The sequence below is a fragment of the Cebus imitator genome, unplaced genomic scaffold (genome assembly GCF_001604975.1).
Source record: "Cebus imitator isolate Cc_AM_T3 unplaced genomic scaffold, Cebus_imitator-1.0 Scaffold145, whole genome shotgun sequence".
NCBI lineage: Eukaryota > Metazoa > Chordata > Mammalia > Primates > Cebidae > Cebus > Cebus imitator.
This window is the reverse complement of record NW_016107460.1, coordinates 3288880-3303128: the sequence shown is the minus strand read 5'-3', so window position 1 is coordinate 3303128 and position 14249 is coordinate 3288880. Positions and strand designations below refer to the sequence as shown.

General features: G+C 63.4%; 1 protein-coding gene across 8 annotated transcripts in view; it reads right to left on the bottom strand.

Moving 5' to 3' along the window:
- The window catches only part of AGRN (agrin), a 37984-nt gene that overhangs the window by 3859 nt on the left and 19876 nt on the right, over positions 1–14249 (bottom strand). For 3 of the 8 annotated variants that reach the window (XM_017542513.2, XM_017542516.2, XM_017542520.2), the window contains 31 exons: positions 13885–14109; positions 13580–13804; positions 13237–13443; positions 11893–12111; positions 11618–11812; positions 11337–11537; positions 11103–11251; positions 10922–11027; positions 10168–10284; positions 9924–10088; positions 8399–8542; positions 8187–8311; positions 8010–8115; positions 7546–7872; positions 7327–7464; positions 6833–6960; positions 6620–6734; positions 6413–6532; positions 5939–6298; positions 5581–5773; positions 5039–5254; positions 4689–4918; positions 4472–4606; positions 4193–4289; positions 3937–4101; positions 3692–3803; positions 3487–3498; positions 3176–3292; positions 2899–3091; positions 2733–2820; positions 2570–2593 (listed from right to left, as the gene is read on the bottom strand). In XM_017542513.2, the coding sequence (XP_017398002.1) occupies positions 2570–2593; positions 2733–2820; positions 2899–3091; positions 3176–3292; positions 3487–3498; positions 3692–3803; positions 3937–4101; positions 4193–4289; positions 4472–4606; positions 4689–4918; positions 5039–5254; positions 5581–5773; positions 5939–6298; positions 6413–6532; positions 6620–6734; positions 6833–6960; positions 7327–7464; positions 7546–7872; positions 8010–8115; positions 8187–8311; positions 8399–8542; positions 9924–10088; positions 10168–10284; positions 10922–11027; positions 11103–11251; positions 11337–11537; positions 11618–11812; positions 11893–12111; positions 13237–13443; positions 13580–13804; positions 13885–14109 (4954 nt within the window). The remainder of the gene's footprint in view (positions 1–2569; positions 2594–2732; positions 2821–2898; positions 3092–3175; positions 3293–3486; positions 3499–3691; positions 3804–3936; positions 4102–4192; positions 4290–4471; positions 4607–4688; positions 4919–5038; positions 5255–5580; positions 5774–5938; positions 6299–6412; positions 6533–6619; positions 6735–6832; positions 6961–7326; positions 7465–7545; positions 7873–8009; positions 8116–8186; positions 8312–8398; positions 8543–9923; positions 10089–10167; positions 10285–10921; positions 11028–11102; positions 11252–11336; positions 11538–11617; positions 11813–11892; positions 12112–13236; positions 13444–13579; positions 13805–13884; positions 14110–14249) is intronic. The other 5 variants (XM_017542515.2, XM_017542517.2, XM_037743464.1 and 2 more) reach the window with 3 other exon arrangements.

The window sequence follows — 14249 nt, the reverse complement described above, 5'->3', positions numbered from 1 at the left end:
CATGTTCACACAGACCTGCACACACAACAGGGAGAAACACACCTTCATGTTCACACAGACCTGCACACACACACACACGGAAACACACCTGCATGTTCACACAGACCTGCACACACAACGGAGACACACACCTTCATGTTCACACACACCTGCACACACAACGGAGACACACACCTTCATGTTCACACAGACCTGCACACACAAGGAGACACACATGTGCATGTTCACACAGACCTACACAGACACACAGAGACACACACCTGCATGTTCACACAGAGCTGCACACACACACAGACACATACCTGCATGTTCACATAGACCTGCACACACACGGAGACACCTGCATGTTCACACAGGCCTGCACACACACACGGAGACACACACCTGCATGTTCACACAAACCTGCACACACAGAGATACACACCTACATGTTCACACAGACCACACACACGGAGGTACACACCTGCATGTTCACACACACCTGCACACACACAGACACCTGCATGTTCACACAGACCTGCACACACACACGGAGACACATACCTGTATGTTCACACAGACCTGCACACACACACACGGAGACATACACCTGCATGTTCACACAGACCTGCACACACACACGGAGACACACACCTGCATGTTCACACAGAGCTGCACACACACATGGAGATACACACCTGCATGTTCACACAGTCCTGCACACACACGGAGATACACGCCTGCATGTTCGCACAGACCTACACACACAGAGGGAGACACACACCTGTATGTTTTCACAGACCTGCAGACACACACGGAGACACACCTGCATGTTCAAACAGACCTGCACACACACATGGAGACACACACCTGCATGTTCACACAAATCTGCACACACAAAGATACACACCTGCATGTTCACACAGACCATACACACACACATGGAGGTACACACCTGCATGTTCACACAGACCTGCACACACACACACACACCCCTGCATGTTCACACAGACCTGCACACAGATACACACCTGCATGTTCACACAAACGTACACAGACACGATACACACCTGCATGTTCACACAGACCTACACACACACACACGACACACACCTGCATGTTCACACAGACCTACACACACACACGACACACACCTGCATGTTCACACAAATGTACAGACACACGGAGACACACACCTGGATGTTCACACAAATCACACACACGACACACACCTGCATGTTCACACAGACCTACACATGCACATGACACACACCTGCATGTTCACACAGACCACACACACACACACACGGAGACCTACACACAGAGACACACATCTGCATGTTCACACAAACCTACACACAGACACACATGTTCACACAAACCACACACACACACGAGACACACCTGCATGTTCACACAGACCTGTACAGACACGGATACACACCTGTATGTTCACACAAACCTACACACGACACACCTGTGTGTTCACACAAACCTGCACACACACAACACCTGCATGTTCACACAAACCTACACAGACACACGAAGACACACACCTGTATGTTCACACAGACCTGCACACACACGACACGCACCTGCACGTTCACACAAACCTGCACACATACACACACCTGCAAGCTCACACAAACCACAAACACGGAGACACACCTGCATGTTCACACAAACCATACAGGGACACACGGAGACATACACCTGCACGTTCACACAAAACACACACAGACAAACCTACATATTCACACACACTACGTGCACGAAAACCTACACACAGAAACACACCCCTGCATATTTACCAAACCTAAACAGACACACACACTTGCATATTCACATGCACACAAGCCTACACTTGGACACACACACCTGCATATTCACACACACATGCACACCTACATGCACACAAACCACACACCTGCATATTCACACAAACCTACACACACACTTGCATATTCACATACACACAGGCTTACACATGGACACACACCTACATGCACGCACCCACACTTACATGCACACACACGGACATATACACACACCTATATGCACACAAACCTACACACGGACATACAAACCTACACACGGACATACGCACCTGCATAGACACAAACCTACACACGGACACATACGTGGATATTCACACGCATATACATTTCCCCCCACATATACACACAGGGACACACACACATAGACACACACACACACACCTGCATGTTCTCACACACATATACACATCCCCCTACATACACACATGTACACATGTACACACACACACCACGTCCACCCCATATACACAGAAGCGTACATACACATCACACCTGCATGTTCACACACGCACAGACATGCACACGTGCGTGCAGCCTCGGTGGCGGGGTGGCCGTGGGGCGGCCCTCGGCCTGCGTGCTGGGAGGGTCGGCTGCGCTTGCGAGGCGGGAACCAGCCTCTTGCTGCAAAACGGCACCCAACCCCCACCCTGCGCCCCAAGGGATGGACAGGTGCGGGGGGCTCAGGCCCGTTTCCCCGGGAAGATCGGAGGAGAGGGAGAGGGCGGGAGCAGGCGGGGCCGGGCTCTACTCACACTGGGATCTCATTGGCCCGTTCGCTTGGAAACAAAGAGACAGACAGTGAGAGGACAGAGGCGGCAGCCCCGGGCCTTCCCTCCTGGCCTCGGAGCGGGCGTGTGTGGGGGTCGCCCCGCGGGCACGGGCGGCACAGGCGGCCCACGGAGGATGGCACGTTACCTCTCAGTCACAGCGTTGAGGTACTCGATGAAGGTCCGCCCGTCAAAGGCCAGGGCATCCAGGTCCCCCGCCGCCTTCTCCACCAGCCCTGTGAGACCGGCAGGTGAGGATGGGCTCCCGGGCTCCCGCCGTCCAGCCTCTGCCCTCTGCCCTGCGCCCGGCTCACCCTTCTCGCAGTGTGGCCCCGAGAATCCCCCTGGACACAGGCACACGTAGGCCGCCTCCCTCGGGACGCAGGAGGCCCCGTTGAGGCAGGGGTGGCCCGAGGCCCGGGTGCAGGGGTGGTCGGCAAACGATGTGACGTCCACCTGCCGCAGCACGTGCTCCGGCGTGAGCAGCTGGCGGCCTCCCAGGGAGACCTGCAGGGGCAGGGTCAGAGCCTCGTCCCGCCGGCCGCCCTGCCCACCCCGGAGGCCCTGGTGGGACGCCCCATCCCCACTTGCCAGCTGGATGGCGCCGTTGAAGCCAGAGGACACCGCGGCAGCACGGGCCAGCTTGCTGAAGTCGGGGGCCCCCCCGATGTACAGCGGCTCCTTCAGGTTGAGGACTGTGTGTGGAACCTGTGGGGGCGCTTGGTGAGGGCTGTGCAGAGCCCACCCGCTGTGCAGACCCAGGGCCCAGCCCCTGCACACCCCCGTCCACTGCCTATCTAGGGGGCAGTGTTAATCACACAGACATGGCAGGGTCCTTAGTGGGGAGAAGCTACCCGAGGGAGGCGGCGTCGGAGATGGGGAGCGGATGAGGCCGACAGTACCTTGCGGGATTTCTGGCCTCCGAAGAGCGGGTGGGGTTGCAGAGCAAGAGCAGAGAGCAGGGAGGCAGAGGAGGCAGAGGACAGGACAGGCGGCCAAGAGAACAGGGCAGAAAAACAGCTCCGTGAGCGCTGGCGGGGGCGGGGCCGCTGCCCGGAGGAGGAGGGGCAGGTGGCAGCGGGTCCCCTCACGGCCCCGGGCACTCACCGGGGACTCCCCCAGCACGCGGGGGCCGTCACCCACACGCATGGCACCCTTGCGGCCGTTTCGCTCCAGTGAGATGCGGGTCCAGGCGCCCAGAGTGACGGGCTCCTTGCTCCTGGTGAGGAGGGGCAGGGTGAGTGGGCTTTGGCCGCCACCAGCCGCCTGCCTGCCCAGGGCCTGAGACACCTGTTGGCGCCTGGCCTCGGACCAGTGCCCCAGGCCCTGAAGCGTCACCCTCGCCGGCCCACCTGATGACCGCTGCCCCCTTGCCCAGGTCATAGCGGAACTCCAGGTGGCCGTCCTGCAGCGCCAGCGACACGAAGTCCCCCTTGCCGTCCGTCTTCTGCCCGTTGTAGAGCAGGAGGCCGCTGGGGCCTCGTGCCAGGAACACCAGCTCCAGCGCCATCTTCTCACTGGGGTCACAGGGAGTCGGAGTGTCTCGCTGTCCCCAACAGGACAGACGCAGGTGGGGGCCGGCCCTTCCCCCGCGCCTGACCCACTGACCCCAGGTCCCGTGCGAAGGTGTGCAAGCCTCTCAGCTCCAGGTGGGAGAAGCCGTTGAAGTCAGCCAGGAAGGGCCCGGTGCCGTCCTGCCCCGAGGCTGCAGGGAGTCACCCAGGCTTCAGTCCTGACCCCCAGGGCCTCCTGCACCCCCTGCCGGCCACACGTGGAAACTAACTCAAAACCTAACTAGAACCGCACCCTAACTGCGATGTCACCTGGACAGTACCCGCCCACACGTTTGACCTCCCCACCCGCCTCCCTGAGCCCCACGGCCCCGACCTGTCTGGCAGAGGGTGCCCCCCCATCCCAGGGGGCACTGGCACTGGACGCCACCCTCGGGCAGCACACGGCATGGTGCTGCACCATGGCAGGGGTTGGGCTGGCAAGAGCTCTTCTTCTCGGCGCAGGTCGGTCCTGGTGGAGGAAGATGGCATCCGTTGGGCATCATCCACAGGCCCCGGGGTCCCGCCCCCACCCACTCTGGCCCCACCCTCACCGAAGTGGCCAGGCGGGCACAGGCAGTGGAACCTTCCAGCCTCCAGGGCCTGGCATGGGGCCCCCCCATGGCAAGGGTTGGGCAGGCAGGGGTGGTCCCCACACTCGCCCACGCCAGAGCCTCGGGCCGCAGCCCCGGGCCCAACGCTGAGCTCCAGACGCTGGTTGTTAACGTCTAGCAGTCGGATGCAGCCCCTCAGGCCGGTGCCCACGAAGATCCGCTCCAGCACCCTACCACCAGGAGGGGCACCGGGTCAGGGTGCAGGGGCCACAGGCAAAGCCACCTCACACACAGAGACCCCAAAGGGCGGGGGTCAGGGTTGGGGCCACACCACCCTCCAGGGGACGCACACAGCAGCCTGGTCCTCAGGTACACCGCCCACAAAGAGGTCTGTATCCAAGTTGAGGCCGTCGGTGCCACTTGGGCTCTCGCCTAGAATGGGGGTCTCACCATCCACTGACAGGGTGCCCCGGCGCCAATGCCGCGACAGCTCCAGTCGGTGCCACCGCCCCGGCTCTACCGGCACCGCACTGGTCAGCACCGCAGGCCCCGAGCCTGTGTCAAACCTGAGGGCAGGAGCAGGTGCTCAAGACCATCGCCGGCCCGGCCGGCCCCCGCCCCAACCATCTGAAGGGCACTTGGCCCTGCCCTCCCTGCCCACCTGAGCTGCACGTGGTCCTGCCCCACCCACCTGAGCTGACCCCTGGCCCCGCCCACCTGAGCTGCACGTGATTGGCCCCGCCCCACCCACCTGAGCTGACTCCCCCTGGCCCCGCCCCACCCACCTGAGCTGCCCCGACCCCACCACCCTCCCCGCCCACCTGAGTTGCACGTGGCCCCGCCCCATCCACCTGAGCTGACCCCTGGCCCCGCCCCTCCCCGCCCCGCCCACCTGAGCTGCACGCGGCCATCTAGCAGCGCCAAAGCCAGGAAGTCCTTGCCCCGGGCGTTGCCATTGTACAGCAGCAGCCCCTGAGGCTCCAGTGTCCGGAATTCCAGTGCCAGGCGCAGCGTGTGGTAGGCGCGGAGGGTGGGGAAGGCCAGGAAGGAGTGGCCCCCGAAGGCCGGCACAGGGGCCTGCAGCACTGCAAGGGCAACAGGTAGAGCCGGCTGGAACAGCTCCGAGGATTCCCCGCTTTTACCCGAAACCGCCCCTTAATCCAGGCCGCTGCCCCCAACCCAAAGCCTGATGGTGGTCGAGCCCCACCCCCATCCGTGCCCCCACCCTCCCCTGCAGAGGACACCCTTACCCCTCTCACAGACGGCGCCGCCCCAGCCTGCCGGGCAGCTGCAAGTGAAGTCCCCGCCTAAGGCCCCGTCCTGGCAGGTTCCCCCGTGTAAGCAGGGCTGCGACTCACAGAGCTTGGGAGGTCGCTGGAGGGCTGGGGGCAGGGGCCGGCGTCCGGGCACACGGCTGGGGGCGGTGCTGGGGGGCCGACGCGTGGTGGGGGCTGCCGTGGTCTTGCCGACGGGCCGGCGTGTGTGACTGCGGTGTGGGGCCCGAGGGGTCACAGCAGAGGGCGGGGGGCGGGACGCAGTGGTGGCTCTGGCCGTGGCTACTGCAGCGATGGCCCCCGACGTGGCCTCGGTGAAAAATGCAGGAAACCAGTCTGTGGGCACAGGGAGCCGTTAGGGTTTCCTAGGAGCAGCGCCAGGAAGGGGTGGGGGCGTGGACAGGGGCAGAGGCGGGGTCGGTAAACCGTGGCACACGGCCTGGCACTCACCAAAGTCCATAAATCGCACGTGCTCCTGCAGTGGCCTCCTCACCCCCAAGGACCGGCGCCTGGACACCTGGAGCTGCCGGAGCAGGGCCCGGCTCACGTCGGGGGCCCTGAAGGCCGTGGCTGGGGAGGACAGAGCGCTGAGCGCCACAGAGCCCCGGGCAGCCCCCACCCATTGCCTCCCAGGAGGGGTGCAGGCTGGGGTCTCACTGGGGTCAAAGTGCACATCTACAATGGCACGGACAGATCTGCCAGGTCCCAGGTCCCGCAGGTGGACGCTCCGAAAATCCTTCTTGACGTCTGAATTCCGGAGGAGATCATCCAGCTATGGGCAGGCAGTGGGCGAGGACTCAGGGGCCGCCCCAGCTGGCTGCCTGGTGCCACTCTGCGTGGCTGGGGGGCGCGGTGCCTCCGCCGTCTTACCGCGCTCTCGATGCTCCTGGCTGTTTCCCCGAACAGCTCGGACTTGGGGTCGGCCATCTCCGCGGTGTAGAACAGCTCCTGGCCCTCAACGCTCTCCAGCTCCAGCACGCCCTGGAACACCCTGGTGGCTGAGGGGGAGGGGCAGTGAGGCCCTGCCTGGCATCTGCCTGGCCTCCAGGCTGGCCCGGCACAGGCCCTGGCAGTGGGCCACACGGTGCAGGGGAGGGGGGCTGTTAGTCAGATGGCCATGAGGTTAGTGAGGACCCCAGGGCAGGGCTGGCGTCAGTTACCAGGCGGACTCCTCGGAGCAGGGTGCCACGCCGGCTTGCAACAAGAGAGACGGGTTAGGCGTGGGGTCCCGGGCACACACGTGTTTATGGGGGCCGAGTCCCAAGACCATAACCCCCGGCACTGACCTGCTGCCCGGGCGAGGGGCCAGCGCCCCGGCAGAGCCCGGGCTGCTCCTCACTCCCCTCGCCCAGCCGCCCACTCACCGGGGCAGTTAGAACCCTCCGCGTCCAGCGAGGGCGTCTTCCCATCTGAGCAGCAGCCCAAAGGGGCGTTGTAGCAGGAAGCCCTCTCGATGGGCGGCCCAGGGGTTGCCACGCTGCTGCCCTCCAAGGGCTCGAGGCCTGCAGAGCCCACGTTTGAGCCCAGGCCCTGGCAGAGCCTCTCTGGGCCCGCCCACCACCCAAGTCCAGATCCCTGCTCACCCCCAGAGCCAACCCCACTGGCCTCCTGGTCCCCGCTCAGTTCCTCGTCACCACTTCCATCAGCGCTGCCAGATTCACCAAAGGCAGACGCCACGAGGCTGGGTGCAGGGGAGGGTGCCGTGGGGGGCACGGGCCACACAGTGGTCCTGGGGATGCCGGCGGTGGTCCGAGGTCTCGATGAGGGCGGAGGGGTGGCCTGGCTGTGTGTGGTACTGCTGGGAGCCAGTGGGAGGGCGCTGGGGGGGGCCGGCAGTCCCTGGCTCAGGAGCCCTGGGGTGGCGATGATCACGAAGGCAGATGTCGGGTGAGTACTGGGAGCAGCAGCCTCTGCAGGGAGAGGGAGATTGGTGGGGGGACTGGTTGGCAGAGGGACAGGATCAAGTGGCTCAAGGCGGGTGGGGCTGGACTTAGGGCAGTGTCAAGCCTTCCTGGTCAGTTCTGGGGCGGTGCCTGTCAGGCCTCACCCTGGCACGGGCCCAGGCTCTGGATAGAGAGGCGCAGGCCCTGGCGGCAGGCGATGGTCTTCAGCTGACACTCGTTGCCGTATGTGACTCCATCTGACCCGCAGACCTGGGGCGCAGAACAGGGTGCTCAGTGCGAGGCCCCTCCCAACTCCCCCCTCTGAATTCCACACCCCTCACCTTGGACGCATTGGCCTCCGGACAGGTGAGCGTCGGGCAGACACAGTGGGCCGAGCCGGAGTCCTCCACGCACAGTGCGCCGAACTCACAGCGCACCTCCGCACAGGTCCCGGGCGCAGAGGTGTCTGGGGCACAGGCATGGGAAACCCCTGTAGCTCGGGTGGCCTTACCCCAGCCCATGAAGCCCCAGGGCAGCGCTGGCCCTCACTCACCAGATTCACAGCCCGCAGGGCCCAAGGCACGGCCGTCTGGACACTGTCCACACTTGGGCCCGGCCGCCCCGGGCTTGCAGGAGCACAGTCCGGACATCTGCTCACAGTCGTCCCGCACGGCGCCCTGGGGATCGCAGCTGCAGGCTTTGGGGGAAATGGGGGAGGAATCTTGTAGGGCTGAAGGCCCCACAGGGTCGTGGGGTGAGCCTTCTGCTGTGCTGAGGCGCAGGATCCAAGAAATAAAGACAGGACACAGAAGTACAAGGAAAATGCAGCTGGGCTCGGGGGGGCCACGCCACCTATAAGCGGAGTCAGGCAAGGCCCCGAATGTCCAGAAGCATGAGTATTTATTGTGTATAGGTTAGGGGGCAGGCAGTGAGTGAAGTCATCTTTAAGGACAGTGATAGGGTCATGAGCAATAAAACATGGGATACACCCCATTAGGTCACCTAGGCCAGGAGGTGGACAGTGCACAGCAAGGGGCCGATTCCCATGAAGGCAAGGGCCGTGTGCAGTAAGGGGTCCACCCCCCATTAGGTCACCTAGGCCAGGAGGTGGACAGTGAACAGCAAGGGGCCCGTTCCCATGAAGGCAAGGGCCGTGTGCAGTGAGGGGTCCACCCCCATTAGGTCACCGAGGCATGGAGGTGGGCCGTGCGCAGTGAAGAGGGTGCAGTGTGCGATACCTCTATCTATGGGCAAACTACTTCTAAGATTTATAGGAGGATGCTTTAAGTCACACAGCAGTGACAGAGCTGTCAGGGTTACCGCCACCTTCTGGCAGTTTCCAATGGGTTCTATGGGAAGATGCTTTTCAAGCAGCACAGTAAGAAGAGCTGATAAAGTTCACAGTCACCAAGGTGGATTGCCGGTCCGAGGGCACCTTCCACAAGAACTGGAGCAAGGTCCTACAACCCCTTTATCAGGAGGAGTGGCTCTCGCCCCAAGCCTGCCATACAGCGGGTATCTTTACGATACTGAACGCTGCCGCCTGGGCCATGGGTTCTTGTCCTGGTATAACTGTTTTCCCTTAATTCATGCTCTGCACTGTGTCTGATCTAGGCGTTCCTCCGACTATGAACTAAGATACAATTATAGGTATATAAGTAGCAAAATGTTCTTTAGGTGCTCTGCTCATACTATCAACTGTTACATGATTACATATATAGAATTATATAAAAGGATTCTTTAAGCTCTACTTTTATAAACTAATATATAATTATATAAAGGATTATATAAAAAGAAATAATTGAGTTGTAACACTATAAAATGAACTATTCCTCAAGCCCTAACTGTGCCAGGGTTCTGCTTAGCTCTCATTCCTCGGTGCCTATATGGGGGGTTACCCACAGAATCTGATGTCTGCACCTGGACAAGCTTCCCCACCTCTTCCAGAGCCTGGCCCCAACCCTGGCTCTGCCAGCCCCAGAGAGGTGTGTGTCTGGCCAGGGCCTGGGCAGGTGAGGAGGGGCACAGCCATGGGGGTAAGACAGACAAGAGGGCCAGCCCCAGGCCCCGTCACTCACGTGTGCAGCCACTGCGGCCATCAGTGACGATGCCTCGGAAATTCCAGAAGCCAGGCTCACAGCGGTCGCACCTGAGGCCCCCCACGCCAGGGCGGCAGGAGCACTGGCCTGTGGCTGGGTCACAGGTGCTGCCGTAGGAGCCATGGGGGTTGCACTGGCAGGCACCTGCAAGGCCAGCACAGGATGAGGTCAGGGGGCTGCACAGCTGCACCAGGCCGAGTCAGGACTGAGCTTGGGTACTCACTGGGGCAGCCAGCCAGGCCCACGCCCCGGGCCACGGTGATATTGTCCGGGCAGCAGCCGTAGGGCGTCTGGGCACAGTGAGAGGGGGCCACAGGTGGCAGTGGGGCAAAGGTGGGGCCTGCAGGGAAGGGTACAGAACTCAAACTTCATGCAGTGCTGGACATCCACCTGGGCCCACCATCACCACTCAGCCCTCCCGATCCCAGCTCCCAAAGGAGCCTGGGAGCCTGGGGCTGAGATCACACATGAGGCCACCACATCACACACGAGGACGTGTCTGTAATCGCAGGCCCAGGAACGCAGAACACAGAACACCCAAAGATCACGGACACGCAGTTCTGTGACACACGGAGAAGCTGTGCACATGCAGATGAGCGTCCTTGCAAATCGAGACACGTACATCTAAAGACGTCAGCACGCGCGCTCACCCACATCCCTCCGAACCTGTGCGGTGAACGTACCACGGCAGACGCATCTGTGTACGTGCCTGAGCCCACAACAGGCGCTACTCATGATACACTGACCTGATCTGTGCATCCAGAGAAAGCGCCCACAGGTGGAGCCCCACGCGGCCACAGACTGACGGACGCACGCCCACACATACGGCTACACAAACGTGCACCTGCAACACGGGCTTCTCGCTCACAGCACAACATGCACGTGCACACGAGCCACCCACATGCCAGCTGCTCGTGTGCCCACGGAAACAGGCCGCTGCCCCTGTGCCCAGGACGCTGTGCACAGCGCCCACTCACCTTGGCAGGCTCCCTGAGCCGCCACACGGAGCTCCCGCTGTGACTCACACCTGGCCTTCTTCAGGTCACACTCGGTGCCGTAGGTGACCCCATCTGAGCCGCACACCTGGAGGGTGTGTCAGTTTGAGCGGCTGCAGCCTCGCCCTCGCCACCCCCCTAGAGCCAGGGGTGCAGGGCTCACCGGGCTGCCTGGGACACTCTGGCAGCTGAAGTCACAGACGCACGGCCCGTCCTCCGAGTCTTCGTCCCAGATGCCACCTCGCTGCCGACACAGCTCCTGTTCACAGTCACCATCCTCCCCGGAGCCAGAGCCTCCGGAGCCGCACTCCGCTGCAGGGAAGCGGGGCTGCGTCAACCAGGGGCTTCATGTCCGAGGCTGGAGCCCAGCAGTCTCCCCAGCCGTCCCCGGGCCTACCCTGCTCGCACGGCCCTGCCCGGGCCTCCTCAATCTGCTTCTGCTGCCGGCAGGCGGCTTCCCGTAGCTCACAGGTGCTGTGGTAGGTGACACCGTCGCTGCCGCACACGGGGCCGGGCGGGGGGTGCTCACACCGGGGACACACGCACTGCCCCGCAGAGCACACAGCCCCAAAAGCACACACGACATGTCCACACGTCTCTGCAAGAAACAGAGCCAGGTGGGGTCAGCAGGCCCCGCTGAGGAAGGCACAGGACCTCGGACCACCGGGCCCCACTCACCGCAGGGTCCAGCTGAGGCCACGTGCAGGCTGATCTGGTGAGTGCAAGCGTGAACGTGCAGCATGCACTCGCTGGCGTACGTGTGCCCATCGGAACCACACACGGGCTGGGCCAAAGCCACGCACTCGGAGGGGCACACGCAGCGCCCGGTCTCGGCCTCGCACAGGGCTCCAAAGCGGCACTGCCCGCAGTGGTCTGCGGAGGCGGCTCCGTCACCACGGCGACCAGGAACCTCCCTCCCACGGCCCCCACCCAGCCCCTCGCCCGCCACTGACCACAGGGTCCTTTCCGCACCACCCGGACCTCCCGCCCGAGGGTGCAGGCCGTGGCCTCCAGCTCGCACAGGCTGCCGTAGGTGACACCGTCGCTGCCACACACGGGATCGTAGAGGCTCGAGCACGCCTGCCGGCATTCACACGCCGCCTGCCCGTTCTTCACCGCACACGTCGCCCCAAACGCACACTGCACCCCGAGGCACGGGGACGGGGCCTGGTCTGCGGAGGACACCGGTGCTCAGCGGGCCCACAAGCCCCCTCACCTGTGGGCAAAACCCCCAGCCCCACGCAGCAGTCCCTCTCCCAGGGAGGCGATAGTGGAGGAAGGAAGAACACAGGAGAAAGGCCAGATACTCAGCAAACACGGCAGAGAAAGCGACAGACACGTGGCAGAGGCGGGGGGACACACCCAGGAGGCCCGGCGTGGCCACGGATGGGGTTGCCCCCAAGCTCGGGGCTTCCTGACCATCCACAGCAGGCTATGAGAGGGCCAGCCTTCCCCAGCCTGCCCAGGCCACGGACCCCTGACCACCAGCATCCCCGGGACGCCCATGCATGTGGGGATGTGGGGGGCTCTCCGTGGGTGGGAGGAGTCTCGCCCTCCCTCCCCACTGAGCCACACCCAGGGCTGCACGGGGGAGGAGGTGTCTGTCCACTTGCTCTGAGGACCACAAGGCCAGGCAGCAGCAAGCCACCCCCCCGCCACGCCAGGGGCAGACCTCGGGCTGTGGGCTCCTGGCGGGCAGGCACGGCACCTCATCCTGCCAGCAGGTCAGGCTGGAAGACACAAGAGGTGGACCCGACAGGGAAGGAAAGACCAAGGAGAAAAGACAAGACGCAGAGAGAACAACCAGAAGATGGGAGAGCTGAGTGAACCAATCAAGACGGACACGGGCAGGCAGAGCCACGGCGCCAGGCCTACGTGGGACACGGTGGCCACTGTCTCCACCTGGCCCGCCGTGTCCTGACGCAGACACTGCCTCCAAACGGGCTGAGGGCTGCCCGTGACCCAAGAGTGAGGGCCCCGGTGTCATGTCCAGCCTGCCCGCCCCAGCAGTCTGTGTTCGCTTAGTGTGGAGATACACGAACAGGCCACAAGGCTCGCAAGAACAATGTGGCTGAGTGCAGGAATCACGGAGCTCGCATGAGGCCCTGCCTCTGCCCCACCAGCCCCTACCAGGATCCTAGGCACCCTGTGCTCACAGTTTCTACCCTCCCCAGTGACTGGCCCACTCCCAGAACCCCAAGAGGAACATGACAGATGAAGATGGCGTGTGACGTCCGGGCAGGGACTGATGCAGGACCAGCCCTCACCCTGCCTGGCCTCCACCCCGGGGTGCTCACCACACGGGCCCTGGTGCTTGCTGGGGATGGCACGCTGCTGCCGGCACTCGGCCTGCTGGCGCCAGCAATCATTGTCATACGTGTGCCCATCCTGGGCACACACAGGCCTGTAGGCCCCGTCACAGGTGACACGGTCGCAGGAGCAGCGAGGACGGCCACGGCGGGAGAGGCACACGGCATTGAACGGGCAGGGCTCTGGGCACTGGTCTAGGGGGCAGGGATGAGGAGATCACGGAGAGACCAGAGCATCCTTCAGCCCTGCCCTGGGATATGCCGAGAGCACAGCAACAGACGGCCCTCCCCAAAGGAGCCACCCACGTCGAGGTTGGCACTGCCCACCCACCTCGAGGCTGGCACGGGCCGGAGCGCACTTTCTGCAGGAGGAGGCCCTGGGCGGCCCCCGATCGGCCCATGACACAGTCGTTTTCGTAGGTAACACCGTCGTCCCCACACACTGGCGCCCGCCGGGCAGGGCAGCTCTCAGGCCGTAGAAGCATCTCGGGGCGCCGCGTGCGCGGGTTCACGCGGCAGCTGCGGCTCAGCTCCGCGAGGGCGCCCTGGCAGGGGTCTGGGGGTCGAGGGCAGGAGTCAGGACACTGTCGCCGCGCGCCCACAGAGGTTGAGCCGTGCGCCCGCCGCCGCGCTCACCGCAGGGACCGTCGAACTTCTTGAAGACGTTCTCCTGGCGGGCACAGGCGCGGCGCAGGAGCTGGCACTCGCCAGGGTAGTCGGCGCCGTCGCTGCCGCACACGGTGCCCTCGGGGGCGCCCCGGCAGGTCTCGGGGCACAGGCACGAGGCCGTAAGCCCGTCGGCCGAGCGCGCGCAGGTGCTACCGAAACTGCAGGTCACGTTGGAACAGGGGTCCCGGGAGCCTGTGGGCGGGGCTCGCCGGTCACACGGGCCCCGCCCCTCCCGCAAGGCCCCGCCCCGGCCCATAAGTCCCTCCCTCTCCCAGCCCCTCCACTCACAGGCCCCGCCCCCGGCCCACAGGTCCCGCCCAGCCGCGCCCCAC